Source organism: Thunnus albacares, chromosome 4, assembly GCF_914725855.1.
Source record: "Thunnus albacares chromosome 4, fThuAlb1.1, whole genome shotgun sequence".
Taxonomy (NCBI): domain Eukaryota; kingdom Metazoa; phylum Chordata; class Actinopteri; order Scombriformes; family Scombridae; genus Thunnus; species Thunnus albacares.
Window position 1 is genome coordinate 8696246 of NC_058109.1, and position 18636 is coordinate 8714881.

The following is an 18636-nucleotide window of genomic DNA, read 5'->3' on the forward strand; positions in this document are numbered from 1 at the left end:
AGTGGAAGCCAGTTAGCTAAGCGTGCTAACATTGATAGATGTTACTTTTTGGCTCATGTGTTATTTCAACACCGGCTGAGTCATCGGTCACTCGGTTCTCTGTTCGTCCTGCATTACAGAAAGGAGGGAGGCTCCTGTTAAAAGTCACAGTAACGGGTTGTCCTGTAACTTCAGCATGTTATATATTACTCTGTGATGCAGATCATCATGTGTAAGCAGTGCTCGAATAACAGATGAGACTAAGCAGCGGCTAACAATGTCAGCCGCCAGCTGGTTAACTGGCTGTGTGTCCGTTGGAATTAAAGTGATATTACAAACTGTTGTAAACACCCACCCACACAGATATTTCTCACCAATCATATCATCAGTGTCCGTCCGTCCAAAAATCCATGTCCCCTGGACAACGTTTTAGTAGGGAGTCATCACTTTTAGTTTCTTTTTAACATTTAAACCAAACATAACCATTTTTGATAAGGATTCCTTAGAACAGTGTGCGAGATATGCACTGAGCAAAGAGAAGGAGTGGCTCGTCATCAGTCAGGGTTAAATCTGAACTGAGGGAACATATACACACACACACACACACACATACACACATATACACACACACACACGCAACATACATTATTAGTGCATGTAAGTTCAGAGGTTTCTTGGCCTGCTGGCGTGTCGGATCTTTCCGAGATGTGTGGTGTGAGAAGTCAGCAACCAATCTGAGATTCAGCTCAAGCTGCGTGACCCGAGTCTCATTCACTGTAACTAACACATACACACACACACACACACACACACACTCACACATACAGCCTCAGGTCATCCGTGTCTCCGTGCCAGTTGAAGCAGAATGCTCCTTTGAGCAATCAGCAACAGGGAGACAAACACCAAGACATGCAACTCTCTTCATATCCTTCTTTCTTTTTGTAGCTGTTTTTTTCCACCCGTCGTATCACTTATAATTAACCGTTGTCCCTGTCGTAGTGTATCTCACCCTCTCAAGTTCTCTCTCCTGACTTTCCAAAACCCAGAAAATAGTAATACAAATCTAAAATATATGTAATTTTGTTGTGTAACGGGTATTTGCCTCTAGACAAATGAAGCTTATACATCGCATCATTCTGCATACTGCCGGGTTTATTACTGTAAGATAACTGATATTATCCTCCCACCATGAAAAAAGTAACCATTACTATTTCTGACAACAGCAGGTGGAGCTTCAATGATGGCCAATCACATCAGCTTGCCTTCAAGGGAAGTTGATGCTCAATTTATATTTTAGGAGACGCAGACACTCTCATCATGTGATGATGATGAGCACAAAGTTATTTGTGACAATGTGGTCAGTAAGTTGGAATATAAAAAGCATGTTTACATTTTAGTGTCTGTTGACTGTATCTATTGTTTTTATCTAATTAATTAAATAGATTGCATTCTGGGTACATTTATGCCATTATTGTACAGTAAATAGTGAGAGTAAAGCAAAAGTCTGACTTCAGATGAGACCACAAACAGGGAAAACTGTAAGAATTGATTTTGATTATCTAGAGGATATGGAGGTTTGTTTATTTCCTTAAAGAAAAAAATGTCCCAAGATCTTTAATGGACCTCAGTACTCTTAAAAAATCTTTTTTTTTTTTGTTGTGCAGCAGAGGCAATATATTTTCAAAGAGATGGTTGGAAATGTCTGAGGATTCTGGAAATACCAGTAGAAACGGATTCTCTGTGCATCCTCAAGCAATTTGCAACTCGGTCAGGTGCCTCTGATTGATTTGCAGCGCTGATTGATTTGCAGCTTTTAATAGTGCAAACAGACCGACGTTTCAACACTACTGTGTCTTCATCAGAGTCAAAGGAGAGATAGTGGAAATACCTTCAGAACAGCTATAAATGTTTTAAACGATTCAGGGGTTTTTCAAAGATCGTTAGAGTTTTCAATTTTTTCGGAAAATCGGATGCTTTAGCTCTGTGACTCGAATGTAATGATAATACACGAGAGGCACAAACTGCGGCTCGGTGTTTACATGGCTTTGATACTTCAGATGTCTCTCTGTGTGTGACCTGTGTGTCACCATCACATACCATTGCATGCTATTACACCACATATTTTCATGCATTATTAAGCAGAATGAAAGGATTTTTTTTTTCCCCCAAGAAAGACCAAAGGAAAAATCTGAAATATCCTCTGACTCCAGTATGTTGGAATTTAGATCAGCAGCCACCGTTGGATATCTTTTAAATTGTGAAATTGACATACAACGCAGAACGGTTTTTGAAAAGAACAGTTACCAGAATAATTCAGTTTGGTCGGATGTCGGCCGCTGAACAGGTTTCAGGGGACAGAAGTGTAATAATGACCAGGATGACTGTCTGTAAGTTTACACTGGGTTCGTAAAGGGGGGGTGCACCAGCTGAGAGGTCAGCTTCTGTAGACATTACCATGGCAACTGTGCACATGGTCACATGTCACACGCAGTTTATAAAAAGGCAGCTCAGGCCACAGATACGCTTCTTTTATTTGATAGATACTGGGAGACTGCTCTGAGAAATGTAAAAATATTCTCGATTCATTATGAAACTGTGGAGGCACAAATTAGACTGTGGCGGGCAGCCACGCCATGTAATTAATGGGAAACACTGCTGCACTCCGACTGTGTTTGCTATCATAAACTGTCTTGTACTGAATGTTGATCAGATTCATAATCCTGTTTAGTTATTTGTTGATCGGATAGTTCCTAATTTTAAATCATAATTATCGCCTTTTCCGTTTGAATTCAGCCACAACAAGTTGTGTAAGATGTGCGTTCATCAGTATGTACAATGCTGTTTTGTTTTTTTTTAACTTGCTTCCCAGAGCTGTCAATTTAGGTCAGCATAAGGTCTTCCCTGATCCAGGATATTCTGATCTGAATTCATGAAGTTACAGGAAAAATATCGAACATCTTCTAAGTGACTTCAACAGTGAAAAAAATTAAATCAGGTAGCTGCAAACCAACAAAAAACATGTTTACTCCAACCAAGACCAATGCAAAACATATCAAATCAAAGATGGCTGGTGGGCAGTAGATACAGTATAAGTTTAAGGTTTTAATAGCTAATATTGCTGCCATATATCTTCCAGCCACCAGTGGCAGCACTTTAGCTGTTGAACGATGGGATGATAATGGCGGAGACATTTCACTGTTGGAATAAATCATGTTTTTTTGTGTTACTTTACACCCGTCTGACATGGTTTCTTTTTTTCAGCTTTACAAGTCATTACAAATCTTAACTCTCAAATCGTCTAGTTGAGAAACATGAGCCTCAATGTGCACTCGCATCGATTCACTTCTAGTACGGTAACTCCAATTATGGGATTATCGCTACAGATTGAATTTAAGTGGGTGAATCTGATTTTGAACCTTCTAAATACAAATCACATATCATTTTTAAATTAAATTTATATTCCAATGTCAAAATTTGTGTCAGTTCAGACATTGACTGATCTGGGAACTCTGGTCAGTCTTTCGCCTTTTTTTTTTTTTTTATCTCATCTCTGCATTTATGAGGTTGACTCATAAAGCCTCAGGATATTGTGCAGATATCTTACTCAAGTTGAAATATTTCAACTCGGAAAGACATGTCTTCCGCTCAATATGCAGTCACATCACCTCCAGCGTAAGGCATCTGAGGAGCAAAGACAGATCTACTGGATGAACTGCAGAGATGATAAAGAAAACAGGAAGCGGTTCTGACAACACGGAGGAACAGAGAAGAAGAAACAGTCCTCAGTATTTGTTGTGGACATCAAAAAGTCTGAACAATGAGACAGGACATTGAAACCCGCTGCTGTAGTTTCATCTGCCAGTGGGAGTGTGAATGAAAGTGAAAACCATGCTGTGTATGTTTGCTGAGAATGCTGCAAATTGAAGAGACCTCTTTTTAGAGCGATGAAGTCCATTTCCACCGGGAGCTGAAATTCATAAACATCTGTGACAGTGAATGTGCAGTTTCTGGAACTCTGCTGTTACTGGAACATCTTCTCGGAGCTTTAATCTGCGCCTCCGCTGGGACGTTCGCTAACAAGAGCCAACGTCAGGCACCAGATGAAACCTGCCATCACAATCACAGCAATGAATTTAAAAAAAAAAACCAAACAAACAAAAAAAAAAACAGACTTGTATCGATCAAACAGACAAAAAAAGGTGCTTTGTGATTCTGTTTTTCTTTATCTTAGTGTGACAGGAGCTTTCAGCATCAATGACTGTCTTAAAATGATCAAACCAAACTTTAAACTAACCTACAGTGTGATGAAACACTGCTGATGAACACTTTGACAAGCGGTGTATTTTTAAAATCTCTTTGTGTGCACCAGCTCATGAAGATGATGATACTCATATGATGAAGCTCTACTGTTGGCCTGATTAACTGCAGCTAAACTCATCTCATCGAATCTCATAACACCTCATCTCATTGAGTCACCTCCTCTCACAATATCTCATCTCACCTTACCGCTCATCTCCTCCCACCTTACGATATCACGTCATCTCATTTCTCGCACCCCCCGTCATCTCATCTCATTTTAACTCTCCTCATCTCATATCACGTTATCCCACCACTTCTCATCTCGTTGCATCTAATCTCAGTTTATTTCACATCACATGACCTCATCTCCTTTTATCCCATCTCATTTAATCTCATCTCACCTCATCTCGTCTCCTTTTACCTTACATGAGATCACGTCACCATTTCACATCACATCACCTTGTTGCCTCGTACCACGTCTTGTTTAATCTCATCTCACGCCATCATCTCACATCACCTCATTTTATCTCATTTCACATCGTTTTTATCTTATCTCATCTTACCTGGCCTTCTCTGACCTCATCTCATTTGATCTCAACCAAGTTCACTTAACTATCTCATCTCACCTAATCTAATCTGAAATCCTCTCACTTTATCTCATCTCATCTCGACTCACCCAGTCTCTTTTCACCTTACCTCAACTGGTCTCTACCATCTTCCATCATCTTACTTCATCTCCTGTCCTTTCATCTCATCTCATCTCATCTCATCTCATCTCATCTCATCTCATCTCATCTCATCTCATCTCATCTCATCTCATCTCATCTCATCTCATCTCATCTCATCTCATCTAAGGTTACTTCACCATATTTCATTTTGTCTTTTCTCATGTCACCTTACATCATCAATGTCTCACCTCACCCCCCCCTCTTATCTTATCTCATCTAAGGTCACTCCGCTTCATCTCACCTAATCTTACCTCATCTCATGTCATCTAATCTCTTCTCTCTTTACCTCATCTGGCCTTGTGCATCTGTCATCATCTCATTTCAACTCATCTTCATCTCATCTCCCATGACATTACGTCATCTTATCTTATTTCATCTTATCTCATCTCACATCAGTTTATCACCTCGCCTCCTTTTATTACATCATCTTTACTCATTTTACCTGCAATAAGATTCCGTCACATCATCTCACCTCTTCTCCTGACTGCTCTTCAATCTCATGTCATCTCATCACACTTAACCTAACCACAGTCAGTCAGCCAAGCTTTCGATTGGCAAATAATTGTAACATCGAAGCAATACAGTTAAGGTTACATCACATGAGTGATGTCACTGATGAGGAAACTAGTCCCTCTGTGTGTGTTTTGTGGTTGCGCGGTGCTCTTAAGGTAGACAAAATCTCAAAATGGCAGAAACTAGTATCTGGTAGCTTTAGCTGTTCAAAGAACAGAGAGACCGATAGAGAGAAGGCATGAAATAGGAGGAGGAGGAGGAGGAGAGCTCTTCATTCAGTCTGTCTGGAGAGAATCATCTGAGAAGGAATAAAAGGCCATTATTAAAACACATGAAGACAGAAACATGTCCGAGCTCATGTTCATGCTGACATAGAGAGTCCTCCTTCATTAGAAACTGTGGCAGTGCGGTCTGTTCACATTCAGATCACGTTCCACTGCACGTCTCTCAACTCCACCAAGACTCCACAGCAGCCATGTTGCCGTCCACAGAGCCTTGCAGAGGAAATAACAGATTTTCCGGTCTTACTAAAAAAGTACCCAGAAAAAGGGGGATCAGTTTTTTTTCGACCAGTTTTGATTCAGATTCGTCCCTGTGCACCCAGAAGCTGCTGCAAATAAACATAATTCACCACAGTTAATGTTAACGAGGTCCTGTGGAGACAAGCTCAGCTCAGAAAATCCTCCGGTAATACAAAGTGAAGATAAACACAAGCTGCTGATTACCCTTCATTAATGTGATAGATAAACTGCAAACGGTGTTTTTTAAAAATCTGATTTTCTTTCAGTTTTTAATAAAAACCGAAAATTAAATGAGCTCCAAAGACAAAGCCCTGCAGCTCCGGCCCCCTGCTAGCATCCAGGTCGACTGGGAAATCTTTTTGTGTTTCTTGTCTTTATATGGCGAATGAATGAGCAGTCAGATATGAGTCACTGCTGGAAAATGACTGTCAGAGCTCTGGAATCAATAAGTCCCAGATATTGTTTGGTCTTCAGTAAACAGATGATAATAAGAGATCTTTCTGCAGACAAACAGGAAGAGAAACATCAGATTTTTTAGTTAACTGATCTAATTGATTAGTTGAATAAATCTAGTGACTAATAAGATAAGTTTGTAAGTGAGGATATAGTGCCACCTTCTTCTGCTTTCTTTGTTTTTGGTGTTTCATAGTTTTGGGTTTCTTTGTCAATATCAAATTTTGATTCCCAAATGAGAGTTTAATGAAGATCTTCAGTAGCTGGGTGTGAGCCAGCTGATCCAGACTGGCTCGGTCTGATCGGGTGGTGTTTACGTGGAGCAGTTGGCTCTGACGGGGCAGCAGATTGTGTGTTTAGTCGGAGGTGGGCAGCAGGGGGGAAGTTTTTGGTCAGTTCAGGCTACCAGAGACTAATCACTAACAGAGACAACACATATCAGTGGTTCCCAACCTGGGGGTCGGGGCCCACACAAGGGTCACAGAATGATTGACACAAAAATGTTGGGAATCACAGCTGGAATCAACAGACTGGGACCAGTAAAACCTGTTAAACTGCACAAACATATTACAGCAGTTTATAATTCACTTCTGATCAGGGGAAATGATTTTCCCAATCTGTACAGCTGCACCTCAATGCACCATTTTCCAACATTTCAGTAAGTTAGAAATAAGGAATAAAAACAATTAATATTTTTTCTGGGTGGGAAAAATCTCTTTTGGTGATTCACCCAAATAAAAACTATATATGGAAACACTGCAGTGTTTCATGGCAACAAAAGTGGGTCATGTTGCAAAACTACTGTGTATAGAAGTCTGTAAAATCCTGAGTTTTCATAACTATTGTGCATAAACATCTATTTGATTTAAACTCATAGTATTCAAAGGGACAAAGGTAGCACATGTTTCTGTACAGGTGATACAGTTTATGATGATGTAAGCCGGTTGATCTTTAACTTCTTTATCTTGGGATCCAAGATGAAAGAAATGAGTGTGTCTCTGGATTTCTGAGTTCATAAGAGGAGGAGATTGACTTTAAAAATAACTTCAAAAGCAAACAAACAGTGCTCAATGAATCCAATGATTTTACTTTGTTTTATAAAAGCCTCTCAGCATCTATACATCAACAGGTCGGAGCCTGTCAGCTCATATTTCCTTGATAAATAAAATGTTTTTGTCCATTTGTTCCCTTTTTTTTTAAAGAGAAGTTTTCTGTGTAGCTGTGAATATTAACATCCTGTGTTCGTGGTTGCAGGTCTGTCTGGTAACCCCGTTGATCTGGAGAAACGTCACGCGGCGTTTGGACAGAACTTCATCCCCCCAAAGAAGGCCAAAACGTTCCTGCAGCTGGTGTGGGAGGCTCTGCAGGACGTCACGCTTATAATTCTGGAAATTGCTGCCATCATCTCGCTCGGCTTGTCCTTCTACCATCCACCAGGAGGAGACGCTGAAGGTTGGTCTGAACTCAAAATGTTTGGGGGTTCTTTTATTTTAACAATTCGTTTTGTTTTGGGCTCAGTATTTCACATTGTATTTTTACAGTTCTTTATTTATTTTAATTTGAAATGTTATTATATTAAATATTTTGTTCATTCATTTTCTTTAACTTTTGTAAACCTGCAGTGCGGAACTTTTACATATTAAAGAACCTCCTTTACATTCAAGGCCTTGCCAAACGAGTTCACACAAAGCTGATTAAGCCTATCACCGTCAGATAAATCTCTTTGTATTTCACAGTAAACAGAGTTTTTAAATCTCATGTCGTGGGCGTCAGTCCTGCGCTGGCTGTTTGGCCGTTAATGATGCGGTTCTTCTAGACTTTCCAAATGTTATCGGACCAAATGGATCAAATTCTGATAGTGAAATGAGTCACTTCGCGGGGGTTGTGTGACGCTCAAAACTGTTTATCCACCGTTTTACAGCTGCAACAGTAGATTATGGCCAGTGGCGGTCATTTATTTATTTATCAGTAATATAATTCAACCTCCAGTATTTCTAAATTCCTGGCTATGACCCTGTGCAAAGACTAAAAGAGAAGTGATTTTAAAGAATTAAAAAATGTCTTTTTCTTCTGCAAACAGCAATAATTCAGCTAAGATTAAATATGAAATAGTTAAATCATGTTAAATCATTTGTGTTGAAAGTGTTGTTAAAACTAATATTACTATTTGAAGCTATAAGTTAGTCGTACTGTTTGATCTCTTTTGACTTGTCGTTTTTGTTTGGTGAGAATGATTCGGCTTCATCATGTCGTCTTCCTCTCGCAGAATGCGGTCAGTCTGCGGGCGGCGTGGAGGACGAGGGCGAGGCCCAGGCCGGCTGGATCGAGGGCGCCGCCATCCTGTTTTCGGTCATCATCGTGGTTCTGGTAACGGCCTTCAACGATTGGTCAAAGGAGAAGCAGTTCCGTGGGCTTCAGAGTCGCATCGAGCAGGAACAAAAGTTCACCGTCATCCGCAAAGGCCAGGTCATCCAGATCCCCGTCGCCGAGATCGTGGTGGGAGATATCGCTCAGATCAAATACGGTACGAGACTTCAGATACCAGAGAGAAACATCAAACCAGTGAACCCTTAAAGTAACAGCCTCAGTAGTTTAAGGACAGACTCAAACATGACTCTGTCTGAGCTGCATTCAAACAAACTGACATAAACTCTTTTTACTCTGTATTGTGTAGATTAAACAGAAATAGCTTCATACACACTACATGGCCAAAAGTATATGGACACTTGATCATTACAGCTACATGCATGTGATTCTAAAACCATGACGTTAATCTGATGTTATAACAGCTTCCATCTGGCTGCAGGAATTTGTTCCCATTCAGTTGTTCAGTGGTTAATGTAATGTTTTCATCTTCATCAGAGTTTGAGATGAAACAAAAATTTGTTTACACTTGACCTGTTTTGAGATATGAATGAAAATCACGTCCAGTATAAAATCCTTTTCCCATCCCGGGGCTGATGGGAATAAGACCCTCTGACCTTTGACTTCTGTGTCTGTAGGCGACCTGCTGCCTGCTGACGGGATTCTGATCCAAGGCAACGACCTGAAGATTGATGAAAGCTCTCTGACAGGAGAGTCCGACCAAGTCCGCAAATCTTTGGAGAAGGACCCCATGCTGCTGTCCGGTGAGTGCCTGCTCATTGTCACATGGACTGGGACCAACACTGATGATTGTGTTCTGTTAATTTATTTATATTTATTTATTGAATGTCCTGTCCTCTCCCTCACTGCCTCTTGATGACAGATAAACCTCTGTGTGCAAACCTGACCATGTTGTAAACCTTTCAAAAGTCTATGAACATGCACCTCCATGTGCTTTTTTCGCCTCCCAGCTTGTAAAAGTAAGCTTACAAGCCTGGTAATGAATGCACAAACAGTGGCAAAACAGTGTTTCACAGGCAGACATTTAAATGTTCAGACCTTAAATGAATTTTGCATGCACAGACTTGAATATGCAGCAGACTGATTATGCAGCACAAGCTTACAAAACTAAGATTACAGGCACAAAATTCAATGCAAGCCCATCTTTGTGAATGATATTTTCCATACCACAGAAAGTAGATTAAACAGTAGTGATCTTAAGATCAATCAAACAACACTGAAATACTACAAAAATGCTCACAGGCATCTTTTAAAAGTATTTAATGATGCAGAAGAGAGAAGACTGACAAAATGATGGAGAAATCACATCAACATTGACAGTTTAAGTTTCTGTTGTTAAGTCTTTTGACTGTTAGTCTTTTTAATCTTTCCTCAGGGACCCACGTGATGGAGGGATCAGGCAGGATGATGGTGTCAGCCGTCGGCCTCAACTCTCAAACCGGCATCATCTTTACCCTTCTGGGCGCCAGCGAGAACGACGAAGAGAAGAAGGTCAAGAAAAGTAAGACATGAGACAAAGCCCCGTCACACACGTCTCAGAAAACAAAAAAAAAAAAACACAGGACTCAATGTTGAAGTGTTTAAGGTCATACGAGGACAGTAAGTGTGTGAAGTGTTGGGAGGAAGGTTCAGATAGAGAGACAACAATCACCGTGTCAGCTTCTGAATACTCTAGTGTTTGAACAGTGCTGATTGGAACTATTTGCACGTTTTTATCAGCTGGCGTTGATATGAAGTTTCTGCTGTCGCACTTGTGGACTCTGTCGGCAGGTAGAGTTCATCAAGTCTGGGCTGATAGCAGCAGAGCTGTTTGAAGGGTGTAACTGTAGTATTTTAATATTAATGAGCTTCAATCTTGAGCACAAAAGCATCATCAATGAATAAATGAGACCATGAATGAGTTCATCTCTAATGATGATGATATTTTACACTGTGACTGTGAATTAAACACAACTGACCCCTCCCCCAAACAGTGATTGTCCAATCATAGCTTAGCAACTGAAACTACGCCTGGCAGGTCTTTGGATTTCTCTACATTTTGAAGAGGTGTTAATAAGAGGCTGTAGTAACAGAGAAAATCTGAGTTTTGAGGGTAGTGTCATTCATTATCACCTCTCTAAAAACAAAAACACAAGAGAAAAAGTGTAAGGAATGAATTAAACTGCATGTTTTTCTGCTCTAACGTAAGCTGTAACCTAGGCTGTCTGAAATCATTCACCTGCTCACTGTTACCTAATAGACACTCAGTAGTTTACTCTAGAGTGAGCAGTAAACTGAGATGAATTAATATGAATCATCATCTTCTTTCTTCATCACTTACAGGTATATTTTTTTTCAACTATAAAACGGTACACATTGCATTATGGGTTTGTTTGTAGAAAGAACATCCTATGAACACTACTTTTCCCCTCCATCATAAGAATATTTCAGGGTGTATAGAGCATAAATTTCACACTCACAATTTGGACCCTCAAATTAAAACAATGGTAAATGTAGTGCACTTGATAGTAAATAGGACATGATTTTGGACACAGCCCTACTGTCACTTCCAAGGCCAAAAGTTAGCATATCATTAGCTAATTACATTCTTTTGTGAGGTTACAGGTTACATTAGAAAAATCCACTATGTGGGAGCTCGTCCTGAGTGATTCAATATCAGAGTTTAGGGTAACATTAGCGGTTCCATGTCTTCCACGTGTATCATTAGCTGGTGAGCATGCTCACTTTTTTACCTGGGACCTGTTAGCTTTAGCTTCAGTCATGATCATAACATGTATGTAGCCATTAAATTCACACTCAGGGCCCTTTTACAGGGTTCTCATTCTCAAACAGGTCAGTTTGGAACAAACGCAGGGGATTCGACATTAGCTTGATAGCTACAGTAAAGCTAATTTCAGCAAAATCGACAATCAAAAATTAGAAGCTGCTTTCCTTTACTTGTTTCCAAAACTATGACTTAAAAAAGGACAAACTAATCCACCAAAATACAACAAATCTGTTAGCTTGGTCACCTGAATAATCTCTACACCATGGTCTCATTTATTCGTGGTAATTTATGGTCACTATACTGAGGTATCGTTTTGACAATGATGTAACGTTGGTTGAAAATGCGAAACGTACCTTCCTGTTTACATACAGTTGCTTTTTGAAGTGGAACCCTTCAAAAGCCAAAGTCCAGTCTTCGTACTATCACAGAGCAGTTTGATGTAAACCTACAGGCTTCTGCAGTCGGTCTCTATTGCTTTTGATTTGCTTGTGATCATGCTAACCCCCTTTTACTCATGTCTCCTTATTTGGTTTGTTTCTGTCTGATCATTTGTTTTATTGGCTAAAGTTTTGAGTTCGTCAGGCATTCATTGTGAATTGGCCGAATGTACCAGCTCAGCGGAGAGAGACGTCCAGGTTTATATTTCGGCCTCCAGTCACTGATTTTAAAAACAGAAAACCATGTAATGATTTCCTAATGAGGAGAACCATGCGATCAAGCTGCCACAAGACAAGTTTCAGTTCAGATTCAACTAAAATCAAACTGAAAAAGAGGCGGCAGAGCATTTAGATTAGCATCTCACACACATGTCTGTACTTTGACATTTGTGAGGGCCCTTGTTGACATAATACATCCTAACCATAACCTTAACCTTAACCAAAATCTAACCATAATCCTAAAACCAAACCTGAACCTCCAAAAAAATCCCTTTGAAGAAATGAGGACTGGACAAAATGTCCTCACTTTACAAAAATGTCCTCACTTTTTAAATCGTCCACACCCACCAAGTCTGTAATGCTAATCAGTCCTCACAAAGATAGAAATACAAGAGCACACACACACACACACACACACACACACACACACACACACACACACACGCACACACACACTTGTGTCTCTTGTGTTCTAGTAACAGCAGACTTTACTGTCACACATGGCTGCGTCAAACCCCTGTACACACTGACACACATGCACACATTCATGCATTCATACACACAAGTCACACCCATCGGTTATCTTACAGGCACAAGAGCCTTCAGTATGTTCAAACACGCACACATACTTGCAGCACTTCAGTCTCTGTCATCAATCACGAACCACTAGCTGAATAACAAAGAGCTCTGTGTGTGTGTGTGTGTGTGTGTGTGGCCATATTAGGACAACAGGAAGTTATTGTCTCTTTTCCTAAAGAGGATAACACATCTGAACTGCACCTGTTACATATCTGATCAATACATGATCACAGGATGTTACAGACAGCTGACATGAATCAATAACATGCTATTATGAACCGCATGTTTATACTCAAACAAGTTCCAGATGTCTGCAGTGAAGGAAGGAAGCCGAATCCATCAGAGTCACGCCAACAATGAACAAAATCTAAACCGGTATACAAATTATTTGAAATAACTTCCAGGTTTGTCCAATATTTCCGCAATAAATGTTTAAGTTGGAAGAATTATTGAAAAGCTGATCAATCAACACCCCTTTTCCACATTTCTTAATCGAGTTTAGCATAATTGTTAGGCACTCATGTCAAATAAAATCAAACCTTGATCTCCTCCTTTATTAGAAAGTCGACAGTAGAGAGATGACAGGAAATTAAATGAGGGAACAACATGCAGTAAAAGTTCTCTGCCAGACTCGAACTGGGGAGATGATTCATGGTCGGCGAGCGCTTTAACCTCTAAGCCACCATGATGATGCCCTAAAAACCAAGAATGTTAAACCTTCAGATCTTCAAACTACTGCTGGATGGATGCAGTTGAGTTGTGTCAGCATGTTAGCATTTGCCAATTAGCACCATTTGCAGATATTTAGTCATCTAAGTATTGGACACATTAGAATTTTTGACATAATGAAAAGTCAATGTGGGTGATCTGCCAGAAGGAATAACAGGAAATAACAGATGACCTTTTTAAAATATTCATTAGGGCAGCAAAAAAAAGCAATCACTCATAAATGGTTACAGGCTGACCCACCTACAGAAGATAATTGGCCTGAAATCATCAAAGAAATGCATGAGATGGAAAGACTGACTTTCATTTTATGATTAAGAAATGACTTATATACTGCAAGATGGACAAAATGGATCATCTATTTGTTGGAATAAGGAAGGTGGTTGGTGGTTTACCTCCTCACACCCACCCTAAAAGGTTTTTGCCAATCATGGATGATCATATGTAAATTATGTAGAGCTGGTTGTCATGGTGCCTGGCAACATTGTTGTTGCTTTGTACTAAAGTTGTTGACAAAGAATTTCAGATAAAATCTAAGTAACAGAGAATGACCAACGAGTCATCTTCTGGGCATCAAAACTTCATGGCAATCCATCTAATAGTTGTTGAGATATTTCAGTCTGAACCAAAATAATGGTCTGACTAACCAACATCTCCATCCCTGTAGCCACAGCTGTAGTGTGTGAAAATCACAATAAACCTGAGCTGATGAAGAACCAGAACAATGAAGTGCAGTTTAGCATCTAACCAGACAGTAGACTCACAGGTCCTTCATATCAGGGTGGTGACATGCAGTTCACGACAGAGGAGAATAGGGGGAGAGCATCATTTCCGGATAGGTGTGTCCTTGACAAAATGTAAAGGGCGTAGGTTTGTTAGCCCTTCGATCAACTACCGTGCATTTAGAGATCTCCAGATAATTGGTAGGTGGGGAGATCTCTGACTAGTCTGTTACTGTAAGACTAACCAGACAGTACAAACAGTAGTGCATGTACATGTACTGTAGATATACAAATAATAACTACATAACTAATACACCTTATGAATAACAGACCAGTGAATGTAGCTATCAGCACAAGATGAACAAAACAAATATGGAGTGGATGAATAACTAAGGTATGAATGTGCAGTTCACATATAATCAATAATTATTTACAGTGTAACAGAGGACATTATGTGCTGTTAAATCCAAAACAGAAAATCTACAAAACGGAGTGAAATACAGAATACAACATTGAGTTATGGGAAACATAAACACACAATCAGAGAGTTTAGGAACATTGCACAGTTCTCCCAATCATTCAAAGATCAATAAAATGAATATCAATATATACACTGTCTTTGGTGTGTGTGATCAATCTTCATTTAAGCCCACTATGATACAAATACGAAAGCTTTTCTTTTGAATTTCTGAACTACATTTTTATTTATTTGATTACTAATACACTAATAATTGATTAGCTCTGCTGTCAGACATTGTGGCTATTGGTTCTCCGCAGCAGGAAGTTGTGAATCTCTCTCCTCTGATTGGTCCATTCCTGCCCACAACAACACACACACGACACACACACACCTGTGGGTTTCTATCAGTTTGAACTTTGTGTTCTCCCTCAGTTTATTTTTGATCTTATTTTTCCTTTGAGCCATCTTATCAGCATTCCGCCCTCTCTCTCTGTCCGAACAGGTAAAAAACAAGGACCCCCCGAAAATCGCAACAAAGGTAACCCCTCCATTCATCCATCTGTCCCTCTGTCCCTCCATCCTTCCTGTTGCTCATCCCCCTCCTCACCCTCCACCCAGCGGCAGGAGGGGAGTGTCCAGTCCATCTCTTTCTCCCTCTCTCTCTCTCTCTCTCTCTCTTTCTCTCTCTCTCTCTCTCTCTCTCTCTCTCCCTCTCTCTCTCTCTCTCTCCTTCTCTGCTGTATAAAGGGGGACGTTTTCTCTCGCCTTGCTTTACCTGTCAAAGGGTGCAACTCTCAACCTTCAAGTCTTTGCACAGCCAATCACAGAGTCCACAGTCATCATGGTAACTGTCAAGGAATTATTTATTTGTCAATCCTGAGTGTGAAATGGGATGTTTCGAGCACAGAAAAAATTTTTTTTTGCAGGTACATGAATTACATTTTGTAGAGAAGCCATTATCATTCAAAGAATAATTGGATGTGGATGAAGAAAATTATGAATTGTTATGAATGTGTGTGCCAATATCCACATCGGCGCACAATAATAACCTCTTTAACTAAGCCAAATTGGCTACTTTGATGATTGCCAGCTGCACAGCCGAGGCATTATCATCACTAATATGGTTCCATTAAAAAAAACTCTCTCTCAGTTTAAATAAATCTAAATCTAAAATATGATTTCATTGTGCTGCATGTCATCTTTAAAACACGCCATAAGGTGGTTTAGAGTTGAAACGACTTCTTGATTAACTGATTAGTCAATGAAACAAAGATTTCTAAGTTGTTTGAAGTTTCTAAGATGTGGATATTTGCTGGCTTTCTTGGTCTCCTGTGAGTGTAAATGAGAAGCTTTTGGTTTTGAATATGTCAAGTTGGGCTTTGGGAAATCGTTATAGACATATGTCACTATTTTCTGACATTTTAAAGACTACAGTAAATGATTAATCAAGAGAGTAATTGCAGTTTAATAGAACATTTCAGAATATTGCTAGTTGCAGGCGGTGAGTGGGATAATGTGAATATTACACTCAACTTCAGGCTCGACACTGTTATACTGCATTAAAACATTTAGAGACACAGTTAAAGTTCAGTTTATTAATTGAACAACTTAGTTAGCTAGCTTAGTAGCTTAGTTACTAAGCTTAGTAGCTTAGTAGCTTAGTTAGCTACAGTTTATCTGGCATACATTAGGATTGTAGCTACCAACCAAGATAACTACGCTGCAAGCTAATAAAATACACATTAAGATGAAATGAAAAAATGTCTTTTTAACCCTTTTAGATCACATCTGTGGTCATATTGTGCACATATTGAACAATATATGCCAAAAAAACCCAACAAACATCAATTTCTTTGTATTCTTATATCAAAATCCAATTATGTTTCCTCCCTTTAAAACACAATATGACGTGTGCTTACATAGGCTTGAACCAACCCATTTCAACCAATAACATCATGACATCCATCCATCAATCAATCTTCAACTTTTAGCAGCACAGAGCTGAGATTCATTACGACACGCTCGCTTTTCAACATTCAAATCAAATTCCTCCCAATGTTACATCTCATCTATCCCGATTCACAAGGAAATACATCACAATATGGAAGTTTCATCTGGACTTTAACATCTTAATTGGAATTTCATAAAGGGTTAGAAAAAAATTAGATAAATTAGCAAACTGAGAGACAACAATTAATAAAACCGAGCTTATCGTTGTGCACGATCTAGCATATAAATACATTTATTGAGTGCAAAATAAATTGAAAACTGAATGATTCTTTCACTTATAATTCATCTACAAAACATAAATTATGTGCTTGTAAAAAACCCTTTCCGTGTGCTCAAAATGTCCCATCATGCTCTCAGAATTGAGGCGCAAATATAATTCCACCAATCGACCACCAGTGATGGGTCACACTCGTCCGACCTCTGAGGTGTCCTTGATGTGTGACGCAGTGTTGAAATCAAGCGCACCCTCAGTGCTTTTAAATATTTATTTTATTGATTCATTTAATGGACTAACTGTGTGTATGTGTGTTTGTGTGTGTGTGTGTGTGTGTGTGTGTTGATGGCGTCATCGCTCCAACCTCAAACCCGACCAGCCAACCGTCCTCTGTGTCCCGTGTGATCCGACACATGTCCGACTTCCTCTGCAAGCTGTCTCAACACACACACATGCATATACACACAAACACCCAAACACACACACACACACAAACACACCTCCCCTCCTCCCGACCTCCTGTGGTTTGAGCATCTGCTGCAGACAGAATGCTTCTTGATGTACATAGAAACACACGCACACACACACGCACACGCACACACACACACACACACATATGCTCTCTGCTCTTGGACATTCATCACACTTTGGCACACAAATAATTCACAGACCTGCAGACACGGACGACCTCCACTAAAAACGCACGAAGAACAAAATATGCAGAAACACCTTCGGTCACATCCGCTACTTTGTCGCTTTAGAGTTCAACTCTTCAGCTCTACGAAGCTTTTAGAGCTTTTTATGTGGAAGCACTGCAGCCGTTTGCACTTCATAGAGAGCAGAAGTCATGACGTCACGTCCGGGTTACCCTCTGTAGCTCCTGTAAATCATGGAAATCTCTCTTTTCTTTCATCAGTCTGTCTGAGAAAAGTCTCCTGCCTGTTTACTTTGCATATTTCAAGACAGATCAGCATCCACACGTAATATTAAGTTAAACAAAGATTATTTTTGTGAGCATACAGAAAACTATGAAAGCTCCTATGAAAATTCACCAGCACGGCAGCACTGGTACTTACACCATCATATCTTGGTTATATCTATATTCATAAAATTCCCCAACACAATCCTCTGATGTCATTTCTTCCAAATTTTTAGCTTTAATCTCTGCTGTCTAAAAACACCCACCGTCTCATGATGGTCTAGGGTTTATGGGAAATGCTGTTCACTAGAGGTATTCAATATAAATATTGAATAAAGATTATATTATATTGGGGGTTTTTTTCAAAAATGATCCATGTCAAAAAAAATATAGAGTGAACAACACAATACACTGTTGAGAAAAGTTATTTTCTAAGGCTGTATTTTCTGTTTACGTTACTACAATGTCAATTGAAAGAGGTTTTATTATTTCTGGAACAGATCCTTGAAGTTTCGGTTTCACTTCGGCTCTCAGGGCTGCGTATCTCTCAGCTTATAGTCATATTTTCCTAAAGCCCAAGTTGACATCTTAAAATTGCTTGTTTTTTCCGACCGACAATCTAAAACCCAAAGGTATTTTGTTTACTTCTACTACTACTACATAAAGAAAAGTGAAACATCTGTGCATGAAACATTGAGTTTTGTT

The 18636-nt window shown here is 39.6% G+C and overlaps 1 protein-coding gene and 1 long non-coding RNA gene across 3 annotated transcripts in view; both read left to right on the top strand.

Annotated features, from left to right (window-relative positions):
• The window catches only part of LOC122981255, a 571779-nt gene that overhangs the window by 483126 nt on the left and 70017 nt on the right, over window positions 1-18636 (top strand). The window lies entirely within an intron of this gene.
• LOC122981240 (plasma membrane calcium-transporting ATPase 1-like) overlaps window positions 1-18636 on the top strand; it is a 102713-nt gene that overhangs the window by 48801 nt on the left and 35276 nt on the right. For both annotated transcript variants that reach the window (XM_044349893.1, XM_044349891.1), the window contains exons 3-7: window positions 7748-7945; window positions 8760-9017; window positions 9496-9621; window positions 10254-10379; window positions 15291-15326. In XM_044349893.1, the coding sequence (XP_044205828.1) occupies window positions 7748-7945; window positions 8760-9017; window positions 9496-9621; window positions 10254-10379; window positions 15291-15326 (744 nt within the window). The remainder of the gene's footprint in view (window positions 1-7747; window positions 7946-8759; window positions 9018-9495; window positions 9622-10253; window positions 10380-15290; window positions 15327-18636) is intronic.